The sequence below is a fragment of the Zingiber officinale genome, chromosome 10B (genome assembly GCF_018446385.1).
Source record: "Zingiber officinale cultivar Zhangliang chromosome 10B, Zo_v1.1, whole genome shotgun sequence".
NCBI lineage: Eukaryota > Viridiplantae > Streptophyta > Magnoliopsida > Zingiberales > Zingiberaceae > Zingiber > Zingiber officinale.
Genome location: NC_056005.1, coordinates 875,142 through 901,407, shown reverse-complemented (window position 1 = coordinate 901,407; position 26,266 = coordinate 875,142). Strand labels below are relative to the sequence as shown.

The 26,266-nt window shown below is 41.5% G+C and overlaps 5 protein-coding genes across 6 annotated transcripts; 2 read left to right on the top strand and 3 right to left on the bottom strand.

The window, feature by feature from the left end:
• Positions 1 to 832: 832 nt before the first annotated feature.
• On the bottom strand, positions 833 to 2,988 carry LOC122028508 (probable WRKY transcription factor 31). 2 transcript variants are annotated; one of them, XM_042587341.1, is made up of 6 exons: positions 2,608 to 2,988; positions 2,432 to 2,494; positions 2,195 to 2,344; positions 1,826 to 2,110; positions 1,619 to 1,732; positions 833 to 1,531 (listed from the first exon to the last, which is right to left on the bottom strand). In XM_042587341.1, the coding sequence occupies exons 1-6, from the start codon at positions 2,872 to 2,874 to the stop codon at positions 932 to 934; spliced, it is 1,479 nt and encodes a 492-aa protein (XP_042443275.1). In that variant the 5' UTR covers positions 2,875 to 2,988; the 3' UTR covers positions 833 to 931. The 2 variants fall into 2 exon arrangements, with proteins under 2 accessions (XP_042443275.1, XP_042443276.1); XM_042587342.1 differs by having other exon boundaries at positions 2,666 to 2,798.
• Positions 2,989 to 3,592: 604 nt separating this feature from the next.
• Positions 3,593 to 14,232, top strand: LOC122029654. Its single transcript, XM_042588740.1, has 10 exons — positions 3,593 to 3,942; positions 4,761 to 4,804; positions 5,272 to 5,386; positions 5,492 to 5,618; positions 7,050 to 7,735; positions 8,930 to 9,200; positions 9,274 to 9,553; positions 11,222 to 11,383; positions 13,111 to 13,590; positions 13,668 to 14,232. The coding sequence occupies exons 1-10, from the start codon at positions 3,759 to 3,761 to the stop codon at positions 13,947 to 13,949; spliced, it is 2,631 nt and encodes an 876-aa protein (XP_042444674.1). The 5' UTR covers positions 3,593 to 3,758; the 3' UTR covers positions 13,950 to 14,232.
• Positions 14,233 to 14,369: 137 nt separating this feature from the next.
• On the top strand, positions 14,370 to 15,375 carry LOC122029656 (major pollen allergen Ole e 10-like). The gene is made up of 2 exons (XM_042588742.1): positions 14,370 to 15,020; positions 15,089 to 15,375. Exons 1-2 carry the CDS (start codon positions 14,693 to 14,695, stop codon positions 15,118 to 15,120), a joined length of 360 nt encoding a protein of 119 aa, XP_042444676.1. The 5' UTR covers positions 14,370 to 14,692; the 3' UTR covers positions 15,121 to 15,375.
• A 150-nt stretch (positions 15,376 to 15,525) lies between these two features.
• On the bottom strand, positions 15,526 to 16,223 carry LOC122030354 (probable receptor-like protein kinase At2g42960). The gene is made up of 4 exons (XM_042589566.1): positions 16,208 to 16,223; positions 16,012 to 16,163; positions 15,707 to 15,916; positions 15,526 to 15,633 (listed from the first exon to the last, which is right to left on the bottom strand). Exons 1-4 carry the CDS (start codon positions 16,221 to 16,223, stop codon positions 15,526 to 15,528), a joined length of 486 nt encoding a protein of 161 aa, XP_042445500.1.
• An 11-nt stretch (positions 16,224 to 16,234) lies between these two features.
• Positions 16,235 to 17,860, bottom strand: LOC122029655 (probable receptor-like protein kinase At2g42960). The gene is made up of 4 exons (XM_042588741.1): positions 17,196 to 17,860; positions 16,967 to 17,071; positions 16,560 to 16,682; positions 16,235 to 16,409 (listed from the first exon to the last, which is right to left on the bottom strand). Exons 1-4 carry the CDS (start codon positions 17,858 to 17,860, stop codon positions 16,235 to 16,237), a joined length of 1,068 nt encoding a protein of 355 aa, XP_042444675.1.
• Between the last annotated feature and the right edge of the window lie 8,406 nt (positions 17,861 to 26,266).

The window sequence follows — 26,266 nt, the reverse complement described above, 5'->3', positions numbered from 1 at the left end:
GGTCGAAAGCAGGTGATTGCTTTGATTGGCGCGCCCAGGCTCCTTCGAGAGGTCTATATAAGGTCTCCATTTCTTCACCGGAGGTACACAAGTCTGAATCTCTGAAGCCACCTCTTTGTTATTCCTCGCCTGACTTGAGCGTCGGAGGACCGTCGCCGGGATACCCCTCCCGGCTCGGTTTTGTTGCAGGTTCGCCGGAGCACTCGAGGATCCAGCAGGGAGCGCCACATCCCCAGCGTCCGTTGACTCCTGGTTCGGACAGGATCAATGATATAGGCATTTTCTCTCCTATGACTAGACATCTCAATCTTTTCCAATTTACACTAAAATTATTGTTGTTGCTTCATTATCAATTGTAGCATCATGATCGTCAGAATTCAAAATTGATTACGTATTTAGAAAGTCTGCAACCTAAATTTTCTATTGGTAGTTTGATACCAAAATCTTGAAGTAATATCATAACTTAAGAAGGGTCGTTGGCTATTGTTGTCTTGTCAACCACGGTAACCTAGGACGGTGATTTCTAGGTAAATTTTGACCTCGATTTCAGTCATAAATTGAGAATTCGGAGATTGTTCAAGGGTGTATAAATTTCTAACGAAAATTATTTTTGTCGCTTAGCATGCGACTCCCCCAAATTTAAAATTTTAGATCCGCCCTTATTTAAAATTTTAGATCCGCCCTGTATAATTTGTCTTTATTTGTTTTTATTTAATTTTGAATGTCAAATAATACTACATTCATAATGGGTGAAAATGTGCCTATTTAATTTTGAGTGTCAAATAATACTACACTCATAATGGGTGAAAATGTTCAGGCACAGGGAAAAAGATACAGATAATTATTTCACTTTCCCTTTACGTGCTGTTTAACTTAAGTGACAACTAACTAATTAATTCGGAAAAAAAAAAATCTCTAATGCTCATCGTATTCAGTCTCTGCTGTCGTCTTTGCGGCTCATGACGGAGGAGATTGCGGCGGCAAGCAAGGCGGTGAACTTGGGATCTTTGGTGATAGCCGCGGTCGCCGCGCTTACCGTCTCAGCAAGCGGCCTCGACACCGACGGGTGTGGCTTCGACGGCAAAAACTCGGCCGTCGCTCCGCCGCCTGTGCAGGCGTCGCGGTCGCCTGTTGGCATCTGGTACAACGAGAAATGGGATTGCTGTTGGTGTTTGCCCAATACCTCGACGCTCGGCGCGTTGCCGTCGGAAAACGGGAGCACTTGAAACGGAGAAGCATTCCCCACCGACCTCTGCTGGCAGAGAGGATCGGCGACGCCGGTGAAGTCGAGCGTAATGGTCGGGAGCGGAGTCGATGCCGAAATCATCGCCGTCGGCAGGATTGTTTTGACGAGTAAGTTGTTGGAGTTGATCAATGCTTGGTCGCCACTCGACGTGGATCCAGACAACATCATGGACACGGCCGCCGAAGTGGTCCTGGCCATGCTGACGGCCGCCGGAGGAAGCGGGTGGTTGTGAACCCCTTCGTAGGTTGTTATCAACACACTCCGATCTTCGGCGCTCCGTTGAACCTAAATAGAATTCCAAAATTTGAAGAACAACTGTTTCTTTGGTCATAAAATTTAATCAAGAACATCAAATTGTTGCAACATATAGACCTGTTTTCGAACAGGGCAACTGCTCGCCATGGTGCAGCGGTAATAAGCTCGAGGGCAGGGGTTTCCCTTCGCCACCTTTTGCCCGTATTTTCTCCAATGGCAGCCGTCGTTTATCTACTCAATTATTCCATCAAAAGGTTCACAAATCAGTCGAGCTGATCGATCTAATTATGAATGATCGATACTGTCAATTAGATGGGTACGTACCATTGAGGCTTCCGATCGAGCTCGAACCGAGACCCGAGCCTTCCTTAAGGTTGCTTCGTTGTCCAGCTGCTGCTGAGCCTTGGGCAGCGAAGCTGCCACTGCCATTTCCTCTGCGTCGAGATTAGTGGGAGAGGAAGAGCGATCCTCACCAGTAAACTCTGTGTCAAGAGACTCTTCCTTGGCCGATATCAAAGAAGGTTGGAGATCAATGAATTGCCTTGGCAGACTGGATCCGTCCTCCCCTCGCTTCTCTCTTCGCCCATTATTATTTACCTTGTCATCAACCTGAGAAAGGAAGGGATCAAATCGATCGAATGACCAATTATCCTACTCGAGTAGTCCTCGATCTTAGTCAGCAATATATGGCACCTGGTGGACTTTCCCTCCTTTGCGTTCCTGCAGTAGCTTGATGAAGTGATCCTGCAAGGATCTATACTTCTCGCAGACGTCGTTGAGCAATTCCCTCAGCCTCTGGTTTTCCTCTTTCAACCCTGCGAGCTCTGCTCGCATCTCTTCTGTCTACTTCCAATATATCAATCACTACTTGGTGTAAAAGATAATTAGGGAGAGGAAAAAAGGTATATAGATAGATAGATAGATACCAACCTCGCTCTTCGCAATAATAATCTTATTCTCAACCGACGCCGGAGGAATCGCTCGGAAGCCAATCTATTTTACATGCATGAAATTGAACGATCAGTTGAGATTAATTATGATGGGAAAAAAAACAAAAAACTAAATAGCAGAGCTAATTATATTGACGCAACTCGTTAATTAATTACATTCATGGCGAGATCTTCTTTCTTGAGATTGAGATCGGGTACATGATCGTGATCCAACCTGGTCGACGTCGACGGGAGGCTGTTGTCGTCCCTCTCGGCGAAGAAATCCATCTCGCCCACCGTCGCGCGCTGGCCGTCCGCCTTCGAACTGTAGTCGCCGGCGTCGCCGGCGACGGTTTTGTTGGTCGGAAAGAGGTCGATGCCGGGCGAAAAATGACGGCGACCATGATCGTGCTCACCGAATGTTGAATCTCTAGTAATCTCCATAAGAATTAGCTGCGAGGAATGACTAAATTGCGGTGGATAAATTGAGGAAGGGACCGACTTAAGAGGACGACTCGGGCAACGGAGTGAAGTCGTCGGGTGGCGGGCACGTGCAAGTTTGTGAGTGGTGGCGGAGGAGCGAGAAGCGCGGTGAGTGCTTCGCTGCTGTGAGATAAGAAGAGCTGGGAGGCGATTGGTTTTTGACTGCTTCAACGGGACGAGCGGAAAGTCCACCGGCCCCTAACGCCGCGGCGGAACCCCCGACGGCGAACCCGTCAACTCTCTCATCGGCCCGGCCCATGACTCGTCAACCGTCCGACGTGACGCGGGATCCACACCACTCTGCCAGTCAGCATTTTATTATTATTATTATTAATTTTCAAGTAATGTAAAAATGCTAATAAATATTCTTAAATATTCTTCTCGATGATTGAATGGGTATTCAATTTGAAAAGCACAGATCGAGCTCTCAATGTCGAATAAATTCACTTCGATCGGAAGAGAATTGTTAATTAAATTCACTTCGTTTTTGTGAGATAATATTTCAAGGGGAAATCCATCAATATTTGTTAATAAAATCAAATATATTTTAAGTCGATAAGTAAATTGGAGATCTAGCGAGATCAGTGTTGATCGTTACGCTACTCTCTGCGTAGTCTCTTCTAGCGGATCAAGATAACGCGGAGTTAAGTATTCTAATGTAGGTAGGTTATATAAATTGTAGCGTTGCGATTGAGGAAGAGAGGGTTTTGGCCGCCGGAGATATAAGACCCGCATCCGACTGCTTTGGATTTCCCTTTTCTGCTTTGGAGTAACAGAGACTGTAAAGAGGGCGGAGAGGAAGGGAAGGGGTGAGAGAGTGAGAGAGAGAGAGAGAGAGAGAGAGGATGAGCGCAGGCGGAGCCAGGGGCAAGGGGGAAGGGCAGGCGGCGGCCGCGATCCCGTCGGGGTCAAGGAAGTTGGTGCAAAGTCTGAAGGAGATCGTGAACTGCTCTGAGGCCGAGATCTACGCCATGCTGCGCGAGTGTAATATGGACCCTAACGAAGCCGTCCACCGCCTCCTCTCCCAAGGCGCGACCTTGTTCCCCTAAAAATCCCTTCTTCTCGGCTTAACTTTGTTCTTTCGATTATTCACGGAATCACGCTGTTTTTGTGGTTTCCTTCGGGGTCTACTTGGTAGGGTTTGGGATGGAAGTGTCGCTCGATGGCGGTACTTGATGCCTGCAGTTTTTTTTTTTCCTTTTGATCTACGAAAAAAGATCCAGTCTTGCCAGTCAGTTTTGCCTCTTCTCGTGTGATTTCCTTAAAATTGCTTATTTTTGGGTTATTTTGCTCCTTTTTTTTTTAATTAAACTAGAACTGGTTAGTCAAGCGCAGATGTATAAAAGATTATTGAGCTATCCCCTACGGCCTGTCCACAGTTCAGGTTGCAGGCTGCAAATTGCCTGCATGAAGCAGGAATAGATAACGATCGCAGTAGCCATGCATTAGTGAATCTGTTCCTGGGCCTTGTACACACTGCCCGTCTCACTATGGGAGCCTTGCCTTAACCGCGAGGAGGGGATGCAAGGGGGCTAGTGGCTGCCTTGAAGTCCTAACAAGGTAGCCATAAGAGAAGGTGCGGCTGGATCATCTCCTTTTGAAGGAGAGCCGCTGTTGCTTATGCTTGTGAAAATTTTGGTTCCACACTGCTTCACATCCCAAAAGAAAAGCTAGCTATGCCAGACTTGAATATGGAAATCTTCTTTTGTTTCTTGACAGCACAATAAGACAAAGCTCATGAGCTTATTATCCTAGATCGGAGCAAATTAGTTGATAGGATCCTTTTTTACTTCCCCATAATGCAGATACTTTTAACATTCATCTGAGTATCATTCATTTTGTTGCAGATACATTTCATGAGGTCAAGAGCAAGCGTGACAAGAAAAAGGAGGTTGGTCTATATGTTGTATGCTAATTAATTATCACAAATCGTTCTGTAGAAAACCACATGTGATCTAGAATGAGGGTTCTACTTTTGTTAAGGATGTGTTATTCAGTATTTCATGTAGCCTTTCAAAATGTTCATAAATCTATTGCCATTGGTACTATTCCTTGAGTTATTACCTGTCCACATTTCACCATCTAGTGTTACCATTGGCTGTTATTGATACATATGCACCATGTTTGTCTCGTTCTTTGCAATCTATTGACAAATCTTTTACAAGTATGAATTCATGGATTGTTGGTTTACTAATTAAACTTGCCTAGATTTTCTTGTCCCTAACTTTAGTTTTACAAAAAAGGATAGCCCGGTGCATGAAGCTCCTGCCAATACACATTAACATATTCTTTGTTGAGCTCCAACAAACATGAATTTCATTGATTGACTGTCATGTTTTTTTCCCCTGTACTCTTTAGATCAGAGAACCACCAGAATCCAGGTCCCGAACAGTGAGCACCAATTCAGGTCGTGGATCTAAAGGTGGTAGTGACCGTGGGGGTCGTGGTACTTCTTCCCATTCCAGTTTCACTGGTATGATTGGCATCAAATCATTACTATTTGTTTGTTTGATAATATTAATTTTTTGCATTTATCTTTCGCTTTTCTTACTGGCTTCTTTTTTCTTTGAATTTGTAGATTACGGGACTGGAAAAGGTAAACCTATAAACAAGAAAGAAAATGGTGGTAGTGTTGCTCCTGTTTTGTCAGTTGTGGAGTCTGCAACAGTACCAAACATCCCTACAAAAAGACCAACAGTTCAAAGGTAAGTTCTTCCTCAACATATTGAATTTATACTTCCCAATTCAACTAGATCAGGATTGCTTTGTTTTTCTTTGTAGGATTATCCCTGTTTTTGATGATATTGGACTTCAAGAATCCTGTAATTTGTATTTACATGATTATTTGAATTTGTGAATTACTCTTGCTTAGCTTGGTTGTTGCTAAGAGGGCCCTTGACTGATTGGTTCTTCTTGCATCTCATAATCTGTCATATTATTTGGTTCCATGTAAAGCGCATTGGAAGAATTATAATGACATTGGTCATATTGCTGCAAAAGTTGTACTTTTATACTGCATGATATTTTCTCTATTAGGATGCTATCATCAAGCTGTATCAGTCCCAATGTTTCAGGGTTGGCTGCATGAATATTGTCCCTCCACTGAACTTCATCCACGCCTATATTGCTGTATATATGAATCCCTTAAATCACTTTTATTACGTAGATACAATTTTCTTTGCTCTTCCTCTACTTCTCGCACTTGTAGCTTTATTATTCTTGTATAATTATAAAATTTATTGGTTATTGTTGAAAATGTTCATAATGTTAACCTAACTTTTCTCATTTTATCATCTATACAAATTATTATAGTTAAGTAGCGTGTTAGATAACTTTGATTGAATTTAAGAAATTCCTTGTTATTTCCATTATAAGTTAATACAGCTATTGCACTCATTTATTATGATGCATTTAAAGAGTAGCTGACCAGTGCAATCTAAGAGACGCCTAACTAGATAGGATGCCAATTAATTGGTAGTGATGCTTATCAGAAAATATACTCCAATATGATCTTTTGAATAACTGTTGAAGATGGTCTCAGATAAATCAGTGTGTAGTCTGTTTGCATAGTGATTTTACTGCAAAATTTATATTCTAGATTAGCATCATATCATGTCCTTTGATGTTATGGTTAGCTTGTTGGATCAATAATTTATGTTTTAGAATTTATAATTATAAAATTTTATGAAAATCTTCATACCATTTAAATCTTTCTTTTCTCATATTATCTCTAGACAAATCATTGTAGTTAAGTTTCTTGTTTAATATCTTTGATTGAATTGAAGACATTCTTTGTTAGCATTATAAGTTCGTACAACTATTGCACTCATTTATTATGATGCATGTAAAGAGCTGACCAATGTTATCTAAGAGATGCCTAACTAGATAGGACACCAATTAATTGATAGCCATGTTCTTCACTTTGAACTGAAAATATACTGATCTTTCAGGTAACTGTTGAAGATGATCTCAGATAAACCACTCTGTTAGCGTAGAGAATTTACTGCAGAAATTTAAATTCTCGATTAGCATCATATCATGTCCTGTTATGTTATGCTTGGCTTGTTGGATTGGTAATTTTTTTTGGTTCTTTGGAGACCCTGTGGTCTCTTACTTGTGGCCTTGTTTTCTTGCAGCACGTCTGCTTCCATGGGAAATACAATGCATGCAACAAATTTTGTTGATGCAATTCCCACACCCATGCAATCTTCATCTGGCTTCCAAAATAATTGGTTGGGAAAGCCAGGACATGTTTCCATGGCTGATGTTGTCAAGATGGGAAGACCTCAAGGGAAACATCCAAGCATGCCTGTTATTGCAAGTGAAAAGCTGTACTTATCACAAAATGCAGCAATGCTAAATGGATCACATCAAAATGAAAAACAAATCCCAGTTTCAATTCTGCCATCAGAATCAAAAGAGAGATTAGACTCTTTTCAGGAATCTACCCATCTTGAAGATATTAATCATGGCCTTGGAACTGCTGGAGATCAGCATATTTCTAACGATGGATGGTCCATACATGATGAGCAACCTACAGATACTGTGTCAATTTCTACAGAGATAACTGGCACTTCAGCAGCTTATGTTAACCCATCATTAGCAGCCCCTGGTGTGGTCAATTCTGGTTCTGACTTGCATATAGACTCTTGTTTGCAAAATTTCCAAGACCCGGATGAAAGATCTAATGATAAACCTCAGCCGATAGAATCCATACCTGTAGCAGAGAGGAAGGAGGATGCTGAAACTTCCATAGATGGTTCACATTCAAAGAGAATAGATGCTTACCAATCTGAAGATTTTGAATATGATCATCATGAAGGTAAAAGTTGAAGCTTGCAATTGTTTTGGTCCCCACACATCTTTCCTGTTTTAATTGGTCTACTAAAATTGTCATACAATTGCTTTAAAATTGTGGGTAGTTTAGAAATTATAGTTTTGGTTGTAAAGTTATTTCAAACAGGTTAAAATAAATTCTAAGGGCAATGAAACCAGCAAAGAATATACATTCTACTTGTCTGTCTTGACAATTTAAACTTGGAAGTGTTTAATTGATCAAGAAATAATGAAGTAAGTTATATAAAATTTCTAACTGAAAGTCAAATACAAGTGTTTATGCATTGCCTTACCAGTTATGAGGTAAGTCAAAAATAAAAGGTTAGTTTAGCTAAAGGAGGAATTTGAAGCTGATGCGATGGATTATGAGGAAAGAAAAATAAGATATTATTGTTTGTGAACTGTTATTGATGCTAGAGCAATTTTTTACAAAATATGTTAAAATGGTATCAGCAAATTAACAGACTTATAGAACCTTGGCGCAACGGTAAAGTTGTTGCCATGTGACCAAAAGGTCACGGGTTCGAATCCTGGAAACAACCTTTTGCAAAAAGCAGGGTAAGGCTGAGTACAATGGATCCTTTCCCGGACCTCGTATGGCGGGAGCTTCGTGCACCAGGCTGCCCTTTTTTTTTTTAAGTTCAATCAAATAGGTTTAATTGTTTAAGGAGTGAATTGCCAATGAGATAATATTACTCTTTAACTTAATGAAAGTAAAGATTCATCTAACTCTGGCACCCGAATATTTGTCTTGTAGCTACTATACAAAATAGTGAATTTTTGGTTGTTTCTACATAGTCAGCTCATATAGTCTTTTGACACTATCCTATGGAACAGTTGATTCAGACCACTTATTTCACTAGCGTATCTTTACTAACTTTATTTATGATATTTTCCACATTTTCCACTCTTTTTTCTGCATTTGAATTTAAACTTCTATTTATTTGAAAGGCAAAACATATGTTCTACACCCATAGTCTTTATATAGAAATTGACATTGTTGTCTTCAGCTGATGAACATTGACTGTTTTAATTGTGGATATGATAACAGTTTACTTTCTAGTAGAGAAACACTATTAATCTCACTTATAGTTGGTAGAACAAACTTGATGCTTGAAACATGCATTTTTATTCATACTCTTTAGAATTGTCCTTGATGAGAAACCTTTTCCTGTTTCAGCTGAGGATGGTGCAGGGATTTCTCAAACTGCTGCAACCTTGATACAATTAAGCATACATGAGGAGACCAGCACAAAAACTACCGAGGCTAGCCCTGCAGTAATTATCCCTGACCATCTGAGGGTTACTAATGCAGATTGTGCCCATCTGAGCTTTGGTAGTTTTGGTTCTGGTGCATTTTCTGGATCTTTTCCATCAAACCCACTAGCCAGAAACTTGGAAGTGGCCCCAGCTATAGACGATGCTTCTAAAATCGATGAGTCAGATGCAAGGTACTAATAGCACTTTGTCATCTTTTTGCTGTTACAAATAGTCTTATGTGACTTGGTGCACATCTTTTGGCAGAAATCTTGAGTACTATAACAATGGGCCGCATAAGTCTACTGTCACTGAGAATGTAGCTTCTATATCTAAAACTGCTTCGGAGAATCTTGATGTGACTTCAATTTCAGAACCGGAAGTGGTGAGGAATCATCCACTGGATGTTACACATGGGCTTCAGAATGAATTTTCATCTGTTTCCAGTTATGGGTTGCCAACCTCTTCACAGCCAAATGCTGCAACTTACACCTATCTACAAGGAAATTCACATATGCAAAATATTTCACCCCTGTCAAATTTAGTGGTGAGCATTTATTCATTGTATTGTTTTCAGCTGACAAACTGACTGTTTTGATGATTTATTATTTGACTTTAAAAAAAGATGGTCCTTAGTGTTTGTTATACCGTAGATGTTTTCCTGATGTAGATTTTGTGAATTTTCTTTCTACCATTTGTCTTTCTCCTTGAAAAACATTGTTTTTTTTTTTACCAAAAATCATATATGGATCTTCCTCAAAGGTAATCCATAAATAGAAAAGATGATGAAGTTATTGTTTCTTAGAGTTACTTTTTATGATGATCAACCTCAAAAATTCTGTTATCTCTCAGAGGTAGTAAATTGTGAGGAAAATGCAGTCTTATATCAGTTCTCTTGGTTTGAATATAGTAAATTACTGATGTAGTCATCTTTTTACTGGGGTCTGGGGAAAAAGGAGAGAAGTTTTTTTACAATTTTGTGAATTACTTCAATGCTTCTGGATGTGGCTATTACTGAAATTAGGCTAGACAGGATTGACCACTATACTACCAGTATGTGCCATATTGAGGATCAACCTAGCACGCCCCCCTGAACTGTTCTCTTTTCATCATTAAGGTTGTGTCCCGGACATTGTTCTGAATGGTTAATCTATGGTGTATACTAATAGTAGATGGTGTGCGGATAACCTCCAAATTAGTGTTGCTAGATACAAATCCTAGCAAATGAAAGATTCAGAACTATGATGCAAATTTTGTCATTTGATAAATGGATGAAAATGTCTTAACAGGTAAACTTATATTATAAATTGGCTTACTGTTTAACAAAAAAAAGGATAAAGAAAAATTATTAATGGACAAAGTGGTTCTGTTTAATATAAAAAAGACTTTTCAATGTTGCATATTCATGGATCATCTTATACTTAACACCTGTGTCTTGGGTGGCCACTATAGATCTTGGGTAATATGTTTTACTTTTAGATGAAGAAGCTGCCCCGCAGTTGGGGTACCACAAAAGAGATCATTTAGATTCTTTAAGCGATTTTGCAAAGAGTCAGGCTAGTACAGCAACAATCTTTGATATATTTTACTTTCACGAGGTGAATCGAATATAGTTGAGGTTGAGTCAAGTAGAGTTGAAGGTGCAAGGGATATTGATCACAAAAGAGATCATTTAGATTATTTAAGCAATTTTGCAAGGAAGCAGGCTAGTACATCAACAATCTTTGACATATTTTACTTTCACGAGGTGAATCGAATATAGTTGAGGTTGAGTCGAGTAGAGTTGAAGGTGCAAGGGATAGAGGGAGACAAAAGAAAATTCTAATTAGTTTAGTAAAAAATTGATTCTATATTATTTATGAACAACCTTTCTTAGAATTGAATATAGTTGAGGTTGCTGGGTGAAGCCCCCCATGATTTACCTCCCTTTACCTATGTTTTTCATGAAATAACCTTTCGTAGAGTGTACTATGAGGGATAATATTCATATGTAACTGACCTAAAATTATCTGGATTAACACAGCTTACCAGTTGTGTGATTGCAATGATTTGCTAAGACAAGCCCTTTTCAAGAGTAAATATATGCTGATTGCCTTTGACTTATTATGGTCACCTAACTGTTCATGATGATTCAATATTTAAAATTTTTGCATTACAATTCATTGTCTTCACTTGCAAGAATTATTTGTAGTTTTACAAAGTATTCCTTCTACAGCAACCAAATGCTCTGCAAAACAATATATTAGCTGCAGCAAGCAACCCACACCTTCGGGATTTTGATCTTCACTTGTCTCCCTTGCTAATTAACCAGTCATTGCCGACAAATTATGGTGCTATGGTGTCATCTATTGGTGGACCAACCAATTCCATGCCTGAGGTAGTTATACACTGTTTCTAATTTATCTGAATTGTTGATTCACTGAGAATTCTTTGGTTCTGTTACCAAACTTTATATCTGTTGGATGTTAAAGTGTGTGTGTTATACATGTGTAACAAATGATTTTCCTTATAATTATAGGTTTAATGGAACATCAACATATAGGGCATAGCGAATGATTTTTCTATTATTAACTTTTACCTAGAATCAATCTAAGACCTTTTGTTATTATTATTATCTACATTAGTACTAGTGTTAAATAATCTAATCAATCATATTCAAGATGAACTTCTTTATTGCATATTGTTAACAAAGATACCGTGCTATTTGTTCTACTATTTAGAGTTGGATCTATGAAGTTTAACCCTCCATTGAATTCTATGCAAAACTGCCAACACTAGTAAAATTTAAACCATTTTAATTACTTTTTTGACTAATCAACTAGAATTTACTTTGCTCTTCCTTTACACAGGGTATCTTAAATTTCAACCGATTCAACTCATCTAACAATAGACTTCGGACATACCATATCAACTGATTTTCTCATATTTTATTATCTATTGGGTTCACGCCTAATTTTTCATGGATAATGATATTTTTTGGTTTTATCTTTCCTATTCACATCCATCTTAATGTCTTCATGTCTGCTATGAAATGGATTTAATTACAAAAAGCAAGAAAATTGTTAAGATGAATGAATATGAAATTTTCCTAATTAGAATTTTGATTACCTTGAATCTATTATTCAGTGGAAGACAATACTAATGAAACTAAGATAGTGGGTAGTCAAAATGTTGATACTTATGCCCTTAAGATAGAAGAAAACCTTTACAAGACTGATACAATTCATCATAATTTATGGATCAGAGTTCAATTTTAAAGCATGAACAAAATGCCAATGTAGCAAAGCTAGAAATGTGAAGGCGGATCCGCAGCGTTCTCAGTATATTAAAAAGTTGAAAATATTACTTTCTCATTTCAGTTAGATGTAGCTCAAATAAATAATAAGATGAGAGATGGATTAAATGGTAGAGACATGTTCAAAGAAACAGTTTAAATGGTATAGACAATTGTCAAAATGACCAATAAATTTTATAGTTTGACAAGTTGAATAGATTAGAGTTTAAAGGTTGTAAGGGATAGGGTAGGCTAAAAGGATGTTTAGTTAATATAGTTATATTGGCTTGCATGGAGTTCAAATGAAGAGATAATAACTATGTTGCTGAATTCAACTGGTTGGAATATCTCATTGTAAATCATGGACCTGGCTTACATTTTCACACCTAAAATCAAAGGTTAACAATTTTTCATTTAACAAAAAGGTAAAATATTTACCTGGTATGATTCTCTTTTTACTATTTAGTCATGGAAGCCCTTGTTTGTTTCTTGTGGAGCACTAACAATTGTGATATAATCTACACAGATATGTTCTGAATTGTTCAACCCTCTGATTTCTCTTGCTCATTGAATATGATCCCTGCATCTTCTGGCTATTTTCTGCTGAATCAGTTTATAAGCTTGTGAATAGCAATTGCTCTTTCTTTTTCCCTCTATGTTCCATGCTGGTACAGGGATTTCTGTAACCATGCTGAAATTTTGAATGTGCTACTTATCAAATAGCTACTGTTTTATCAGTGGATCAGCAGCTAATACCGCAGAATTTTATTAATTTGTGTGACATTCCATCTAATTTCTGGACGCCTAACATTAATGTCTTCTATCTTCAGACTATGAAGCCTGGGATGTTTTCTAACCCCCAATCAGCTCCACCATCCTTGCCTGCCACCACTGTGCTACCGAGCCCTGCGCTCCCTCAAGGTCTTCCTGTTCACCATTACTCTCAACCAGCACTTCCATTAGGGCATTTTGCAAATATGATAAGCTATCCCATTCTACCTCCGAGCTATGCATACTTGCCTTCTTTGCAACAAACCCTCTCTCCAAACAGCCTTTTCAATCAATCTTCAGCTGTACCCAGTGCTGGCATAGAGTACTCACAACCACAGTACAAAGGCAGTTTATCCGTCACCAGCTTACCTCAGGCTTCTGCTTTACCCTCTGCCTATGGAGGATTTGGAAGCTCCTCCAGCATTCCTGGAGGCTTCAACCTTAACCATACGACTATGGCTTCTAGTACATCAATCGGATTCAACGAAGCTCTTAACCAGCAGTACAAAGAAGTGAGTCATTATCTGGCGCTTCAACAGGTAATCACTAATTTCAAGCATAATAGAAATATTTAAGTTTCCAACTACTACTATGAATTCATCATTGTTTTTACCAGAATGAGAACCCACCTACCATGTGGATTCATGGTGCTGGTTCAAGAACAATGTCACCTCTTTCATCAAGCAGATTCTACAACTATCAGGGTCAGAACCAGCATAGTGGGTTCCGTCAGGCTCAGCCACCATCACAGCTCAGTGGTTTGGGCTATTCGAACTTGTACCTCTCCCAAGGAGGCCCTTCGAGGGAACATCAGCCGAATCCTGCCGAAGTGAATTTGAATGGTCCTCAGACTACGCAGTCTCAGCCATCCAGCCAAATCTGGCAACACGGCTACTAAGCTGTCTCCTTGGCCCAAGTTTTTTTGGGTCCTGAAGGAATGATGCATGGTCGGTCGCTATAAGTTGATCGCATGCACACGCTAGTCGGACGGAGCATTCAACAACTTCTAGGATGCTAATGTTATCGAGCGAGTTTAGGCACGTATATTTTAGAGTTCGAGTGTGATTTTAACGTGTGATCACGTGGACAATTTGGACGGTATTGTTCTTTCAGATGATAAATCCTTCGCTGTAGAGACTTTTGTGGACTTTTCTAACAAAAGCGGTTCTACGGTTCTTTCCCGTTCGTGCCTGTTGATTTCTTTGATCTGGTGCTTTTACGAACATGTTTTTTGGTATTAAGACACCCTCGACCAGGAAATTTTCAGAATTTACAAGAAGGATGAGGATTGCGAGTTCCATTATCAAGGTCTTCTTCATGTTTTATGTTTAGTTGATGAGCTTACAAAGATGGCAAGACGATCGAGTCACTTTCTCCCTTGGTAGCAAGCTCCCATCCCATGTAACTCACGGGTGGTCCTTGGAAGCCACGCGCGCGACACGGCCACTCTCACTGCTCGTGCAAAAGTACGCGCTCCACTTCATCTGCTACACCGTCGCTACCAGACAAATGCGCACAGCAGAGACATAGCCGTTGCGGTCGAACGTCTCCCTCGCCTTCCGTTTAAATCCATCACCCTCGGCCAGAAAATCAAACGCCACTTCGGCACCTCACTCTCTACCGCCTCGGGCAACGGCAGCTATGGAAACAAGATCCTTCTCTCTGTCTCTGTTCCTGTTAATCCTTTCCTCTGCTTTGCTTCCAGGGGGAACTACAAAGTTGGTACAGGGACAGAAGACTTGGTGCGTATCGAAGCCTTCCTCGGACGATGCGACACTGGCGGCCAACTTGAACTACGCGTGCTCTCAGGTTGACTGCAGCATACTGCAGAGAGGCTACGGTTGCTTCTACCCGGACACGCTCATGTCGCACTCTTCCATTGCCATGAACCTCTACTACCAATCCCGCGGCCGGAACTTCTGGAACTGCTACTTCAGGGGCTCCGGCCTCCTTGTCACTACAGACCCCAGTCAGTGCGGCGCACTCAACTATTCACTCAATCTACAACCTCTTGTTGCTAACATTTGGACGATGCAGGTTTTGGGAGCTGCGTCTACGCGTATGGGTAAAGAGTAGCAAGGAAAGGTGACAACATGTGCTTGGTTCTGATCCACAGTTTGTCGGATGCGTCGGTGATTCAGGAGTCATTTTTTTTTTTTTTTGATTTGTGCGTTTTCATCACTGTTCCGGAGTTTGTCTTTTGGTGTGATCGAGTTTGTGATGGAGAGGCAAGAGATGCTTTCTTGGAAGTCTAGTAGCTATGAAACCATAAACTTTGTGTCATAGTTCAACTCATAGTTCAAGTTCATCCTCAACTAGCAACATATGAAATTATATTAAAGTAGAAGATAAATGCTAACATTCTATTAAAGTGAAATCAAGAATTCCAGGGTGAAATAAATATCTGTACAATAAACCCCTAACTCAACTAGCTTTTCATGAACTTCCAAAAACGTTTGCAATCCTTCAGAACTTCAATAGCTTCGTCGAATTCCAACATTATTTTCTTGATCACTCGAGCTGTACCCCGTGTGGGATTCTATCTCCATGTTTCCTGCCTGGTGCCATCTGTTTCTCCAGTCCTTTTCACAGTTAAGAGCAACATGAGCATTTCAACAATGTAGCTTAATCATATATAGTGTGCTTTCTAAATACCTCACGGTATGGAACTTCATCTGCTTCAAGCATTCGAACAACCTGGCCCATCTTAGGTCTCTTATCAGAATCAAGATCAACGCATCTTAGAGCAACCAAAAGGGTGCGTTTAAGCGCCTGGATAGCTGGTTTTGCTTCAAGATTTGGATCCACTACTTCTTCAGCCCTCCTATTCCCATCCATCATTTTGAGCCACTCAACTAAATTCACCTGGCAAGGCAACAATGAGCGCGGACACCATGATTTGAAAATTAATTCTCCTTATGTTTAAGGTTTCAATTCAACTCTATGTTCCATCTTCATACCTCGTTCGCCGGCCTGCCGTAATCCACAGGATACCTACCAGTAACTGTCTCCAGTAACAGCACTCCAAAGCTATAAACATCGCTCTTCTCGTTTAGAAGACCAGTGTTAGCATATTCGGGAGCCACATACCTGAGATCCAGCCGATGTGAATCTTCAACTTATATAGCAATTTATAAAATACTAATGCTGCCAAACCTAGAGAAGCATACATGAACAGCCTACTTACCCAAATGTTCCCATTACTCTAGTTGCAACATGGCTTTTATCCGAACCCAAGAACTTAGCCAATCCAAAATCAGATATCTTCCCGTTACATTCACCATCAATCAAGATATTGCTTGATTTAATATCTCGATGCACAACTTTTGGTTCAATAGCTTCATGTAGATATGCAAGCCTGGAACACATTCAGTAAATTATATTTCTCATAGACATGCCACATTGCATCTAATGATTTAGCTAAAACTAAACCTCTGAAACAGTTAATATGAATAATTAAAAGAAAGGTTATGTTTCTCTAGTGTATCATGCTTGAAGTTACACTTACGCCTTAGCCGTGCCAAGGATAATCTTCATGCGATTCGCCCAATTGAGTACACCATGTCGACGCATGGCTCCATGTAACCACTGCTCTAAATTGCCGTTATTGACATACTCGTACACAAGCATCCTGCAATATATAGAGTAATCAAGATAATGAGATTGATCACATTTTACTTAACTAGACAATTACATATAAATCTTCGGCTATACACGCATCGGATGCTAAAATTTGAACGAATACTTAGGTTTGTGCAATTGGAAACAATTTTCAGGGATTTCTTAATAGTAATTTACGGGCTGAAGTCACAGTGATCATGGTGTGTGAAACATGTGAATATCTGACTGCAATGAGTTAGATTCAACATGAAGGGAAAAGAAAATACAAAAGAATTGGTCATTGAATGTTTTCACCTATGAATTCCTTCAATACAATATCCCAAAAGCCTCGCTAGATTCTTGTGTCGAACATGACCAATGGCTTCCACTTCCACTCTGAACTCCTTGTCTGCCTGTCCCCTACATGATCCAGCCAGTTATTTTAGAAAAACAGTAACTGCATGAACCAAATGAATAGAAAGATGATGGTGTCAAGTTTTTGTGATGGTAATGACCTAAGCAATATGTGAACTGTTCAACTTACAGATTGTTTAGAAGTTTCTTGACAGCAACCTGAGTTCCATTTATTAAACGGCCCCGATAAACAACTCCATATCCTCCCTCCCCAAGAACACTCTCTTTGGAGAAACGATTTGTAGCGAGCTCAAGATCCCTTAGAGTAAACCAGTGACCCCACCCTAGATGTGAGGACTCTGGTAGTCCAGCCAAAGGAGATGCAGAAACAAGTGCATATCTAGAATACGTTTTTCTAGTGGGCCCTGAGATTCCTTCATCACCTGAATGTGAACTCCCTGCTCTGTCATGGTGGTCTATTAAGCTCATCTGACTCATGTTATCAGCATCACTCGACTTGCTCATGGTCAATTGTGCAAGTGTCTTTCCCAAATCCATACCAGTGATTTTGTCCCGCGGGAGGAAGAAAGGACCTTCCCTGTCCTGAAGAGTTTGTGCAACGCACTGATTACCAACTCTGTCAACTGTGATTTCCTTTGAGATATTTGGTATTTGTGAGATTGGTAAGTCATTAAAAGTCCTTGTCTTCCTCTTCGATGTCATCCATATGAATAAGATAGATAGAATGAAGACGATCAAGACACCAACGCCGATGCCAATGATGACCCAAAGTCTCAGACCAAAAACTGGAGTCTTTTGTAATAATTTCGCGCGCAATGAACTTTCAGATGACATCTCTGATTCTGGAAATGAAAGACCACAATATCAGTGATTGTTCCAAAATCAATTTGCACAAGACCTCGTTGAAAGTATGAATCATAAAAGCTAATTGCAATTTGATGTCATCCTGAATATAACCCCCAAATATTAATAACGTTTTCAACAAGAAAGATAGAGATTGGCCTGTAAATGACCTAAGAACAATAAACTCGCAAGAACAGGAAGGGCAATTCTCAAAACACTCAAGAATATCCAGGCACTAAGAGCGCAGAAATACAAGATATTATGAACAAAATATACAGAACAAAGAATCTTGTCATTCAGTGTCCACCAAAATATTACCCGGAACAAGCAATCACCTTCAAAGAGAGAAGGAAACTAAAACGCGGAAAAAGATTATCTCTTTTGCTATTCCAATTTATAATCTTTCAATCAACAACATAAAAAAAACGAAAAGAGAACTCTTCCACGCCCAAATGCCACTAGAGTGCCATCAAGGAACGTGAAAGAAAAAAACTATAAAGAATGACCAGCAAGGTACCAATCGAACTAAACAAAAAACTCTTTTTTTTTCAATCTCGGAGAGACCGGAAGGAGAGAGAGAAAACTACCACTGCAAAAAAGCTTATGACTGTTTTTTCTTTAATAATGTTATTACTTAAGTCGATTTATTTATATAAGTTATTTAAAATAATAATGGAAAGGATAAATAAGGTATATAATCATAATAATTATAAATATAATAATATAATAGAATTGAAAATATTATTTTTTCTATTTGATTCATGTCGATCTTGATTGATTATGTACCAAATATAATAAAATGTAGAAATCAATTAGAGATTATTTCTATTATTGTCATTAGATAAATGTAGAAATAGATAAATGTAGAAATAGTACTGTGATGGGAGAAATATAATAAATCTTAATTGATTAAAATTAATTAAATATTATTTCTATTATTATCATTAGATAAATGTGGGAATGAGAGTGTAATGGGAGAGAGAGGATGAGTCAATGTGGAAGGCAAAACTCCGAATCCACCTTGCTTGTTGCCATTGCTGCAACTTGAGTTACCATTTCACCCTCCCACCTTCCTTTCCAAATGCAATGGTTCTCTTCCCATCTAGGGTTGTAAATGAACAAAGTATTCGTAAATAAGCTTGGTGTTCGGCTTGGTAAGAGCTTGTTTATGTTCGTTCAATATACATAAGATTAATTAAACATACAAGCTTGAACAACTTGTTAAGCTAAACAAACAAGTTTAAACACATATGTGTTCAGCTCGTTAACGTTCATGAACAATGTTCATGAACAACGTTTGTGAACAATGTTCGTGAACAACGTTTGTGAACAATGTTCACGAATCATATTTATTAATCAAATTTTTTCAATATGCTAAATAAATAATATAATATAATAAATAAATAAATTTAAATTATCAATCTTAATAACCAATCAAACAATTAAAAGTTTCAAACAATCAAACAAACTTAAATTGAGAGTTTGATAACATCTAAACGAACCAAGCTTAAACCAAGCTCAAGCCAAGCTCGAATCAAGCTCAAGCCAAACTTGAATTGAGAGCTTGATAACATCTAAATGAACTAAGCTCAAGTCAAGTTTCAAACAAACTCAAACTCATAAAAAATAAACCAAGCCAAGCTTGAACATTCATTTCAAAAGCTTGGTTCATTTTAAGTTCAGCTCGGTTCGACTCGGTTATCTTATCAAACAAGCTTGAACACCCCAAATCTCAATTCGATTTGTTTACAACCCTATTCCCATCTTTGTCTCTTCAGGTGCTGAAGTGACCATCTCGCCCTTACAACGGCTATTTTAAATTGGTTCGCCTGTGTTACCAGCTTGTTGTTAGCAGCTCAGCATTTGTTTGCTAAATTATCAGCGTTTTTGAAGTAACAAGTTTCCTACTCTTGATGTAGACTACGTGTATAGAGAGATGGAACACTCTGGTCCATAAGACTAGGGGTGATCACGGATCGGATTGGTTCGGTTATTGAGGTAAAAAATTATTCGGCCCTACTAGATCAGATAATGCAAAATCGGGACCTACATCCGGCCCTATATCCGGCGGTTCTTATATTTCAGATATCCGACGGGTTGTCAGTTATTTGGATATCCGACCCTATATCCAATGAAATATAAAATATAAATATAAATTGATCCTGTCCGAACCAGGGGTCAACGAACGCTGGGGATGTGGCGCTCCCTGCTGGATCCTCGAGTCCTCCGGCGAACCTGCAACAAAACCGAGCCGGGAGGGATGTCCCGGCGACGGCCCTCCGACGCTCAAATCAGGCGAGGAAATAGATGAAGAGGTGTCTCAGGAACAGAAGACCTGTGTACCTCCGGTAAAGAAACGGAGCCCTTATATAGACCTCTCCAAGGAGCCTGGGCGCGCCAATCGAAGCAATCTACTGTTTTCGACCATGCCCAGGTATGGGTCTGTCAGAAGGACTATGCCCAGATATGGGTCTGTCAGAAAGACGTCCATAAGGCCATACCGCTACTGTATCAACCTCTCCATGATGTGACGGCGAGATCCTCCATCGTGCACTCTTGTGTACGGCATAATCATCAGACATGCCTTTGCTGACATCCCATATTCTGAGCCGAACGGATAGGCCGCTCGGCTAACCTTCGTACCCTCGCCCTTGTCCTGGCCGAACGGACCACCCGCTCGGCCCTTCGGTCCCAGCCGAGCAGACGCCCCGCTCGGCCATTCGGTTCTCCCGCCTTGGCGTCGGAAACCCCAGCCCATGACTGGGTTATCTTTGGTTCTGCTCGGACCTACTCAACTGATCGGCGCGGCCATTAACCGCTTAGCCCTCCATCTGTCCTCAAGCTGAGACCCTTCAGGAAGTGGATCCCCCATTCTTATCGCCGGATCACTTGGCTTCCCTTCAAGTCTAGTCGAAGGAGGCAGTGAGTCCGACTGACTGGACTATGTGTCCGAGCGGGCGGTCGCTTATAATATCCCTGGGGCCGTTCGGCCCTTTTGCCCAATTCAGCCGCTCGACTCTTCGTTTTGGTGGTCTTGTCGCTCAACGTGGATGTTTGCTTGTCTAAATCTTCTCGAAAATCACGCAAATCCTCTTCATTAAACCGAAGCATGCGTGGTATGGGCGCCTTAATTGCGCCTGGTGACAGCGCCACATGGCTCTTCTTGCGTGGCGGTGATGATCCGTACGATGGGACGCCGATTACTTTGAAATGGACGGTTGGATGATGACCTCGTCTCTCGTGACCTGCATCCGACGGCGGAGGCCGACCAGCCTCGGCCGTATAAAGCCTCCGTCTACTTCCTTCGCCGCATGCTTGCTTGTGCGTTGTCCTTCCGCCTCTTCTTCTGCTGCGACCTCCGACGATCCAGTTCCTATTTTTCGGCGGCTACCATCCCACCGGTGATCTTTTCCGCCCGTTTCCTTCTCAGTGAGTCTTCTCCCTTCGTTTACAAGGTCCTCCCAAGTCGTTTTGCCTCTTTCGTTCCCGTTCCTCTGGTTTCTTGCCATCTTATTGCTTCTTCGAGATGGCAAGCTCCTCTGAGCCCGTTGTTGGTGTTCATGGCCCTTGGTATATGACCATGGAGAGTCGGTTTGATGAAGAGGGCGCTCGGCGTCTTGTCCGGACGTATGGGATCCCTGATGACCACGAAATAATTATAGCCGACCCGTCCGATCGGCCCCATAATCCGCCGATCGGCACCATTTGCTTTTTTCTAGACCAATTCCAGGGCGGCCTTAGATTTCCTACCCATCCATTCATTTTGGAGGTTTGTAATTATTTCCGCATCCCGCTAGGCCAACTCGTGCCGAACTCCTTTAGGTTGCTGAGAGTTGTCCTCTTTAAGCTGCACAGTATCCCACTTGACCCCAAAATATTCCACTTCTTCTTCTACCCCAAACAATCCGAGCTGCACTTTCATTTTCCAAAGTAGAATAGGCTTTAAATTTTTGATAACATGCCGACCTCTAACAAGCATTGGAAGGAGTTCTTCTTCTACATACGACTTCGAGCGGCCATTCGAACCAAATGGCGGACATCATGACCCAGTAGCTCGGCAAATTCGAAACCCATTACTTTCATGCATGGTTGTCCGGTCAATACAAGATCGACCATTGCTTCTCAAGGGTGTTGTATATTTTCGGATTATCTCCGTTCGGGCCAATCTCCCTACCGCATGAGTAAGGACTTGTTACTCTCCTCGCCTTTTTTTGTCTAACTGATTTTAATTTCTTCTATTGCAGCTGAAGTCATGTGGCGCTCCAAAGCTACCGCTCATCTGAAGTTGAAGGCCGTGGAAATTGAGGCGGCCACCAAAAAAGAGCTCGCCGAGCGAGGTCTCATCCCCAGCCGCCCGGCAGATGCAGGAGAGGATCCTGTTTCTTCTGCCCCAGCCGAGCTGGGAGTCCCCCAGGTCGGGGGTCCACCACTGGAAGTTCGGCGAAAACGTCGAAGAGACTCCAGTCTTCTGCCGACCCAAGAGGGGGAACCACAGGTGCCGATCGGGGTAGATTCGCCAGACCGCACGCCGCCGCAGATCAGGACCCCCGTGGCCTCGCCCATTGCACAGCCCTCTGGCTCTCCTCCACTGACTCGTCGTCGCTTACGACGGTTGGGCGAAACTTCCACCATAGGGGAGTCCTCGGGCCAGGCGACTGCGGCTGAGGAAGTGCCAGCCGGCCACCCGACCGTCAAGACTACCCTTCGATTCCCATCGGAGGAATATTTACTGTCTGCCGATCGGCCCTCAAGCCCCGTTCATGAGATAACCTTGACGGGTCCGCTCGCCAAGCTGTTCGAGGACGCTCAAATTCGGGTTGCCCTCATGACGCCCAAGCAGCTCGGCGATAACCATATGCAGCAAGCCACTCAGGTAGGTTCGTTTTTCTTCCTGTGCCATGCTACTGTTCAGTTCCTGACTTTGTTATTTTCCTCACAGCATTGGGCGGAGCAAATCGCCACCAGCCATCGGCTGGCCGAGCTAGAGGACCTCATGGAAAAACTCCAAGTTTCAGGGGGTCCGTCGGCCGAGCGGGAGAAACAAGCCCGTGAGGCCGAACAGAAGAAGGCCGCCGACCTGGCTACGGAGGTGGCTCGACTTGAAGGCCTGGTGAAGACACGAGAGGCAGACGTGAAGCGTGCCAGTAGCCGGAAGAAGCGAGCGATTGCTGATCTGGACAAGATGAAAGTTGAAGTCCGCGCCCTAGATCAGCATTCTAAGAATCTGGAAGTCCAACTAGCTGCCGAACGGGATGGGCGCTCCGCTGAACGCACTAAAGCGGAGGTGGACCAGAAAGTTCTCCAGGACTCGCTAATTGCCTCTCGAGCGGCTTTCAGAGAGTACAAGGAAGGGGAGCCGAGTTGCCTAGCAGCAGCGCGCCAAGAATACCTCCGCTCGGAGCGGTTCGGCGCAAAATTTGGTGGCAACGTCTCTTCAACTTTCGCTGAGGCGGTCAAGGTCACCATGGCGTACTTGAAGAAGGGTGGCCACCTGTAGGACCGTTAGATTCGATAGAGGGGGAGGGGTGAATATCGATTCGAAAACACAAGAGTTTAAGCGCAGCGGAAAAAGATAAAGTAGACACAAATATTTTTACTTCGTTCGGAGCCTGTGACGACTCCTACTCGAAGGCCCGTGGTCCTTGACCACTTTCGTTGGGCAATCACTAGCAGATCGAAATATGATTACAGAAAAAGTACAGGAGATGCTAGTAATAATAAAGCAATACCGACAAAGAAAAAATTAAACAAAAACCGGAAGAGCACTTTTGTCGGAGCGTCGTTGACGTCGCACTTGAACGTCGAGCAGCAAGATCAGCAGAAGAGTTCTCAGTCAAAGTTGATTCTGAAGCTCCTATCTGGGGCTTCTTTTATATCTGGCGCTGGATCCCTTCCGGGCGCCTGGATCCCTTACGGGCGCCTGGAGTGTGACGTAACTGCTCAAATCAAGATGCTCCACGTGGCGACGAATTGTCTGGATAAAATTCGCCTTCCGGGATCCGGGCGCCCGGACCACCTTGTTCCAGAAAGACTCCTTTTTCCTGCAAAACAAGGTTAGTCCGAGGCAAATATATATCCTGTAAAACAAATGGTTAGCACAGTTAAAGTTCAACAGATAGATAAAGAGAGTATGACTTAGATTCCGTCTTTCCGAGACCGGAATCTAGTCACGATCTCGACTTAGACATCCGAAATGGATCTAAGCCGGATCGACGCCTAATGTCCCCTTCCCGGGAACGCGTCCTCACAGTCACTCCCCTCCAGTGACTTACCTCACTTACCTGCCAGACGTCCGGTCAGCCCGTCGACCCGTCTGGACTTCTCGCCTAGCGTCCGGTCAGCCCGTCGACCCGCTTGGACTTCTCGCCAGCTATCCGGTCAGCCCGTCGACCTAGCTGGACTTCTCGCCAAGCGTCCGATCAGCCCGTCGACCCGCTTGGACTTCTCGCCAGCTATCCGGTCAGCCCGTCGACCTAGCTGGACTTTTCCTGCACATTTGATCAAAGTGTCAGACAACAACACAACTAACTTAACCTATTTGTCATTCATCAAAACCTGGGTTAGACCGTTGCTACCCGCACCAACAATCTCCCCCTTTTTGATGGAATGACAACCTGGTTAAGTTAGTGAAAGCATATGTACGAAACAACATGCATTTGTGTGGTTTTAAAGTCAGTTTGTGTTTTCAAATTGGTTTAGCTAACTTAACCACCTAACCCTCCTCCCCCTTTGGCATTCATCAAAAAAAAGGCAAGGGTAAACAATCATAGTGTAGAGTTACTGAATAACACTTAAACAATCATAGTTCAGAATTTAAGGACAAAAGTACAATTTTTCAATCCAAGAAAAGATCAAGTTGACTTGGGGGAGTATAAAGTTTTGAAAACTTGTATAAAGCAGTAGTTTTTAGCTTAAAAAATTTCAAGATTTAAATTTACAAACATAAGTGTATAAGGTCTAAATTTCAAGATTTAAATATTCAAAACAAGTTTCAACTTTGAAATGCTTTTTCAAACATAAGTTTTCAAAACCAAAAATTCCAAAACTAAGTTTGAAAAACCTATTTTTTTAAAACTAATTGAAATTTACTTTTCAACACTAAGTTTGTAAAAGATTCAATTTTCAAAATCAAGGAAAATGAGTTTGAGAAGCTTAGTTTGTAAACTAATTTTTTCGTAAAATTTAATCTTGAAATCAAAATATCAAATTTTAAGAACTAGATTCAGGACAATATTCAAAGTAAAGTTAAATTGAATTTAAATCTTTACTTTTAGTTTTCAAAGGATATTGGTAAAAGTAAGATCATATTTTTAGAATGTTTTTGTAAAATTTGTTTTTCAAAATCAAATTTTCAAAGTTCAAAACCTTTCAAACTTTCAAATTTTTGTAAAAAATTTCACAATTTTTAAACAAGGTGTTTTTAAACTTTGATTTTTAAAATTAAGTTTAAAATTCAATTTGGAAAACTAAAGTAGTTTTATTTCTCCCCCTGAATTTGATACTTAACTTTAACCAGCTGTCTAACCAATTAGGTACTAACTAACTATCAAAAGATAGTAGCTCAAGAAAGATCAGGATGTCTGGATTTCCTGTTACTACTTATCGAGAGGCACTTGATCGAGCCATATTTTTTGAGATGACTCAGCAGCAAGTCTCTCAAGAAAGAGAAGCCAGCCGACAGACCTCGCAGAGCTCACACTCTAGACAGCAGAGTCGAGGTCGTCGATCTCGTGGTCAGGATACGACTAGAGAATCTTCACGGTCACGAAAGGTGGCCAAAGTATCACAGGGATCTAGTCGCCCAGTTCCATCACAGCGGGGCCAGATATCGGTGAAGTGTTTTCAATGTGGTGCACCAAATCACCTGGCATCAGAATGTCCACTGGATAAGAGTATATGTTTTTATTGTAAACTGCCCGGACATATGCAGAAAGATTGCACTTTGAAGGCACAACATCAAGTAGGAGGATCACAGTCTCAGCAGGCTCGACCTACCTCACGACCTCCACAGTCTCGGCGATCAAGGAGACCAGTATACCACGAAATCCCCAATCTGCTCACCAGCCACAACTCTATCATTTGCAGTCCCAGGTGGAGAGTGAGTATCACTCAGTACCTCCACTTCAGCAGTATCTGCCAGCTCCATCTCAGCAGTACTTGCCAGCTCCATCTCAGCAGTATTTGGTAGCTCCACCCCAGCAGTACTTGCTACCTCCACCCCAGCAGTATCAGCCACCATTATCTTATCAGCCTTCGACCCAGTCATACCAGCCTGCACAGGAGCAGAGTCAGCTCTCTTCTTCTATTCAGAGGGGTCAGCCATCGGGTCTTGAGCCGGGACACGTTTATGCTTTGACCCGTGAGGAGGCACAGCGAGCTGGAGGATCTGTTATCCGA

Excerpts from the sequence above, each read along its gene's own strand:
- LOC122028508 (XM_042587341.1), bottom strand. The coding sequence starts at position 2,874 with ATGGAGATTACTAGAGATTCAACATTCGGTGAGCACGATCATGGTCGC. Across the intron at positions 2,345-2,431 it reads TTATTATTGCGAAGAGCGAG|ACAGAAGAGATGCGAGCAGA; the intron begins GTTGGTATCTAT and ends TATTGGAAGTAG. Across the intron at positions 1,733-1,825 it reads CTCGATCGGAAGCCTCAATG|ATAAACGACGGCTGCCATTG; the intron begins GTACGTACCCAT and ends ATAATTGAGTAG.
- LOC122029654 (XM_042588740.1), top strand. The coding sequence starts at position 3,759 with ATGAGCGCAGGCGGAGCCAGGGGCAAGGGGGAAGGGCAGGCGGCGGCC. Across the intron at positions 3,943-4,760 it reads CCACCGCCTCCTCTCCCAAG|ATACATTTCATGAGGTCAAG; the intron begins GCGCGACCTTGT and ends ATTTTGTTGCAG. Across the intron at positions 13,591-13,667 it reads ATTATCTGGCGCTTCAACAG|AATGAGAACCCACCTACCAT; the intron begins GTAATCACTAAT and ends TGTTTTTACCAG.
- LOC122029656 (XM_042588742.1), top strand. The coding sequence starts at position 14,693 with ATGGAAACAAGATCCTTCTCTCTGTCTCTGTTCCTGTTAATCCTTTCC. Across the intron at positions 15,021-15,088 it reads CCTTGTCACTACAGACCCCA|GTTTTGGGAGCTGCGTCTAC; the intron begins GTCAGTGCGGCG and ends TGGACGATGCAG.
- LOC122030354 (XM_042589566.1), bottom strand. Across the intron at positions 15,917-16,011 it reads ACGGCAGGCCGGCGAACGAG|GTGAATTTAGTTGAGTGGCT; the intron begins GTATGAAGATGG and ends TTGCCTTGCCAG. Across the intron at positions 15,634-15,706 it reads ATGAAGTTCCATACCGTGAG|GACTGGAGAAACAGATGGCA; the intron begins GTATTTAGAAAG and ends AACTGTGAAAAG.
- LOC122029655 (XM_042588741.1), bottom strand. The coding sequence starts at position 17,860 with ATGTCATCTGAAAGTTCATTGCGCGCGAAATTATTACAAAAGACTCCA. Across the intron at positions 17,072-17,195 it reads AAGAAACTTCTAAACAATCT|GGGACAGGCAGACAAGGAGT; the intron begins GTAAGTTGAACA and ends TGGATCATGTAG. Across the intron at positions 16,683-16,966 it reads TGTATTGAAGGAATTCATAG|GATGCTTGTGTACGAGTATG; the intron begins GTGAAAACATTC and ends TATATATTGCAG.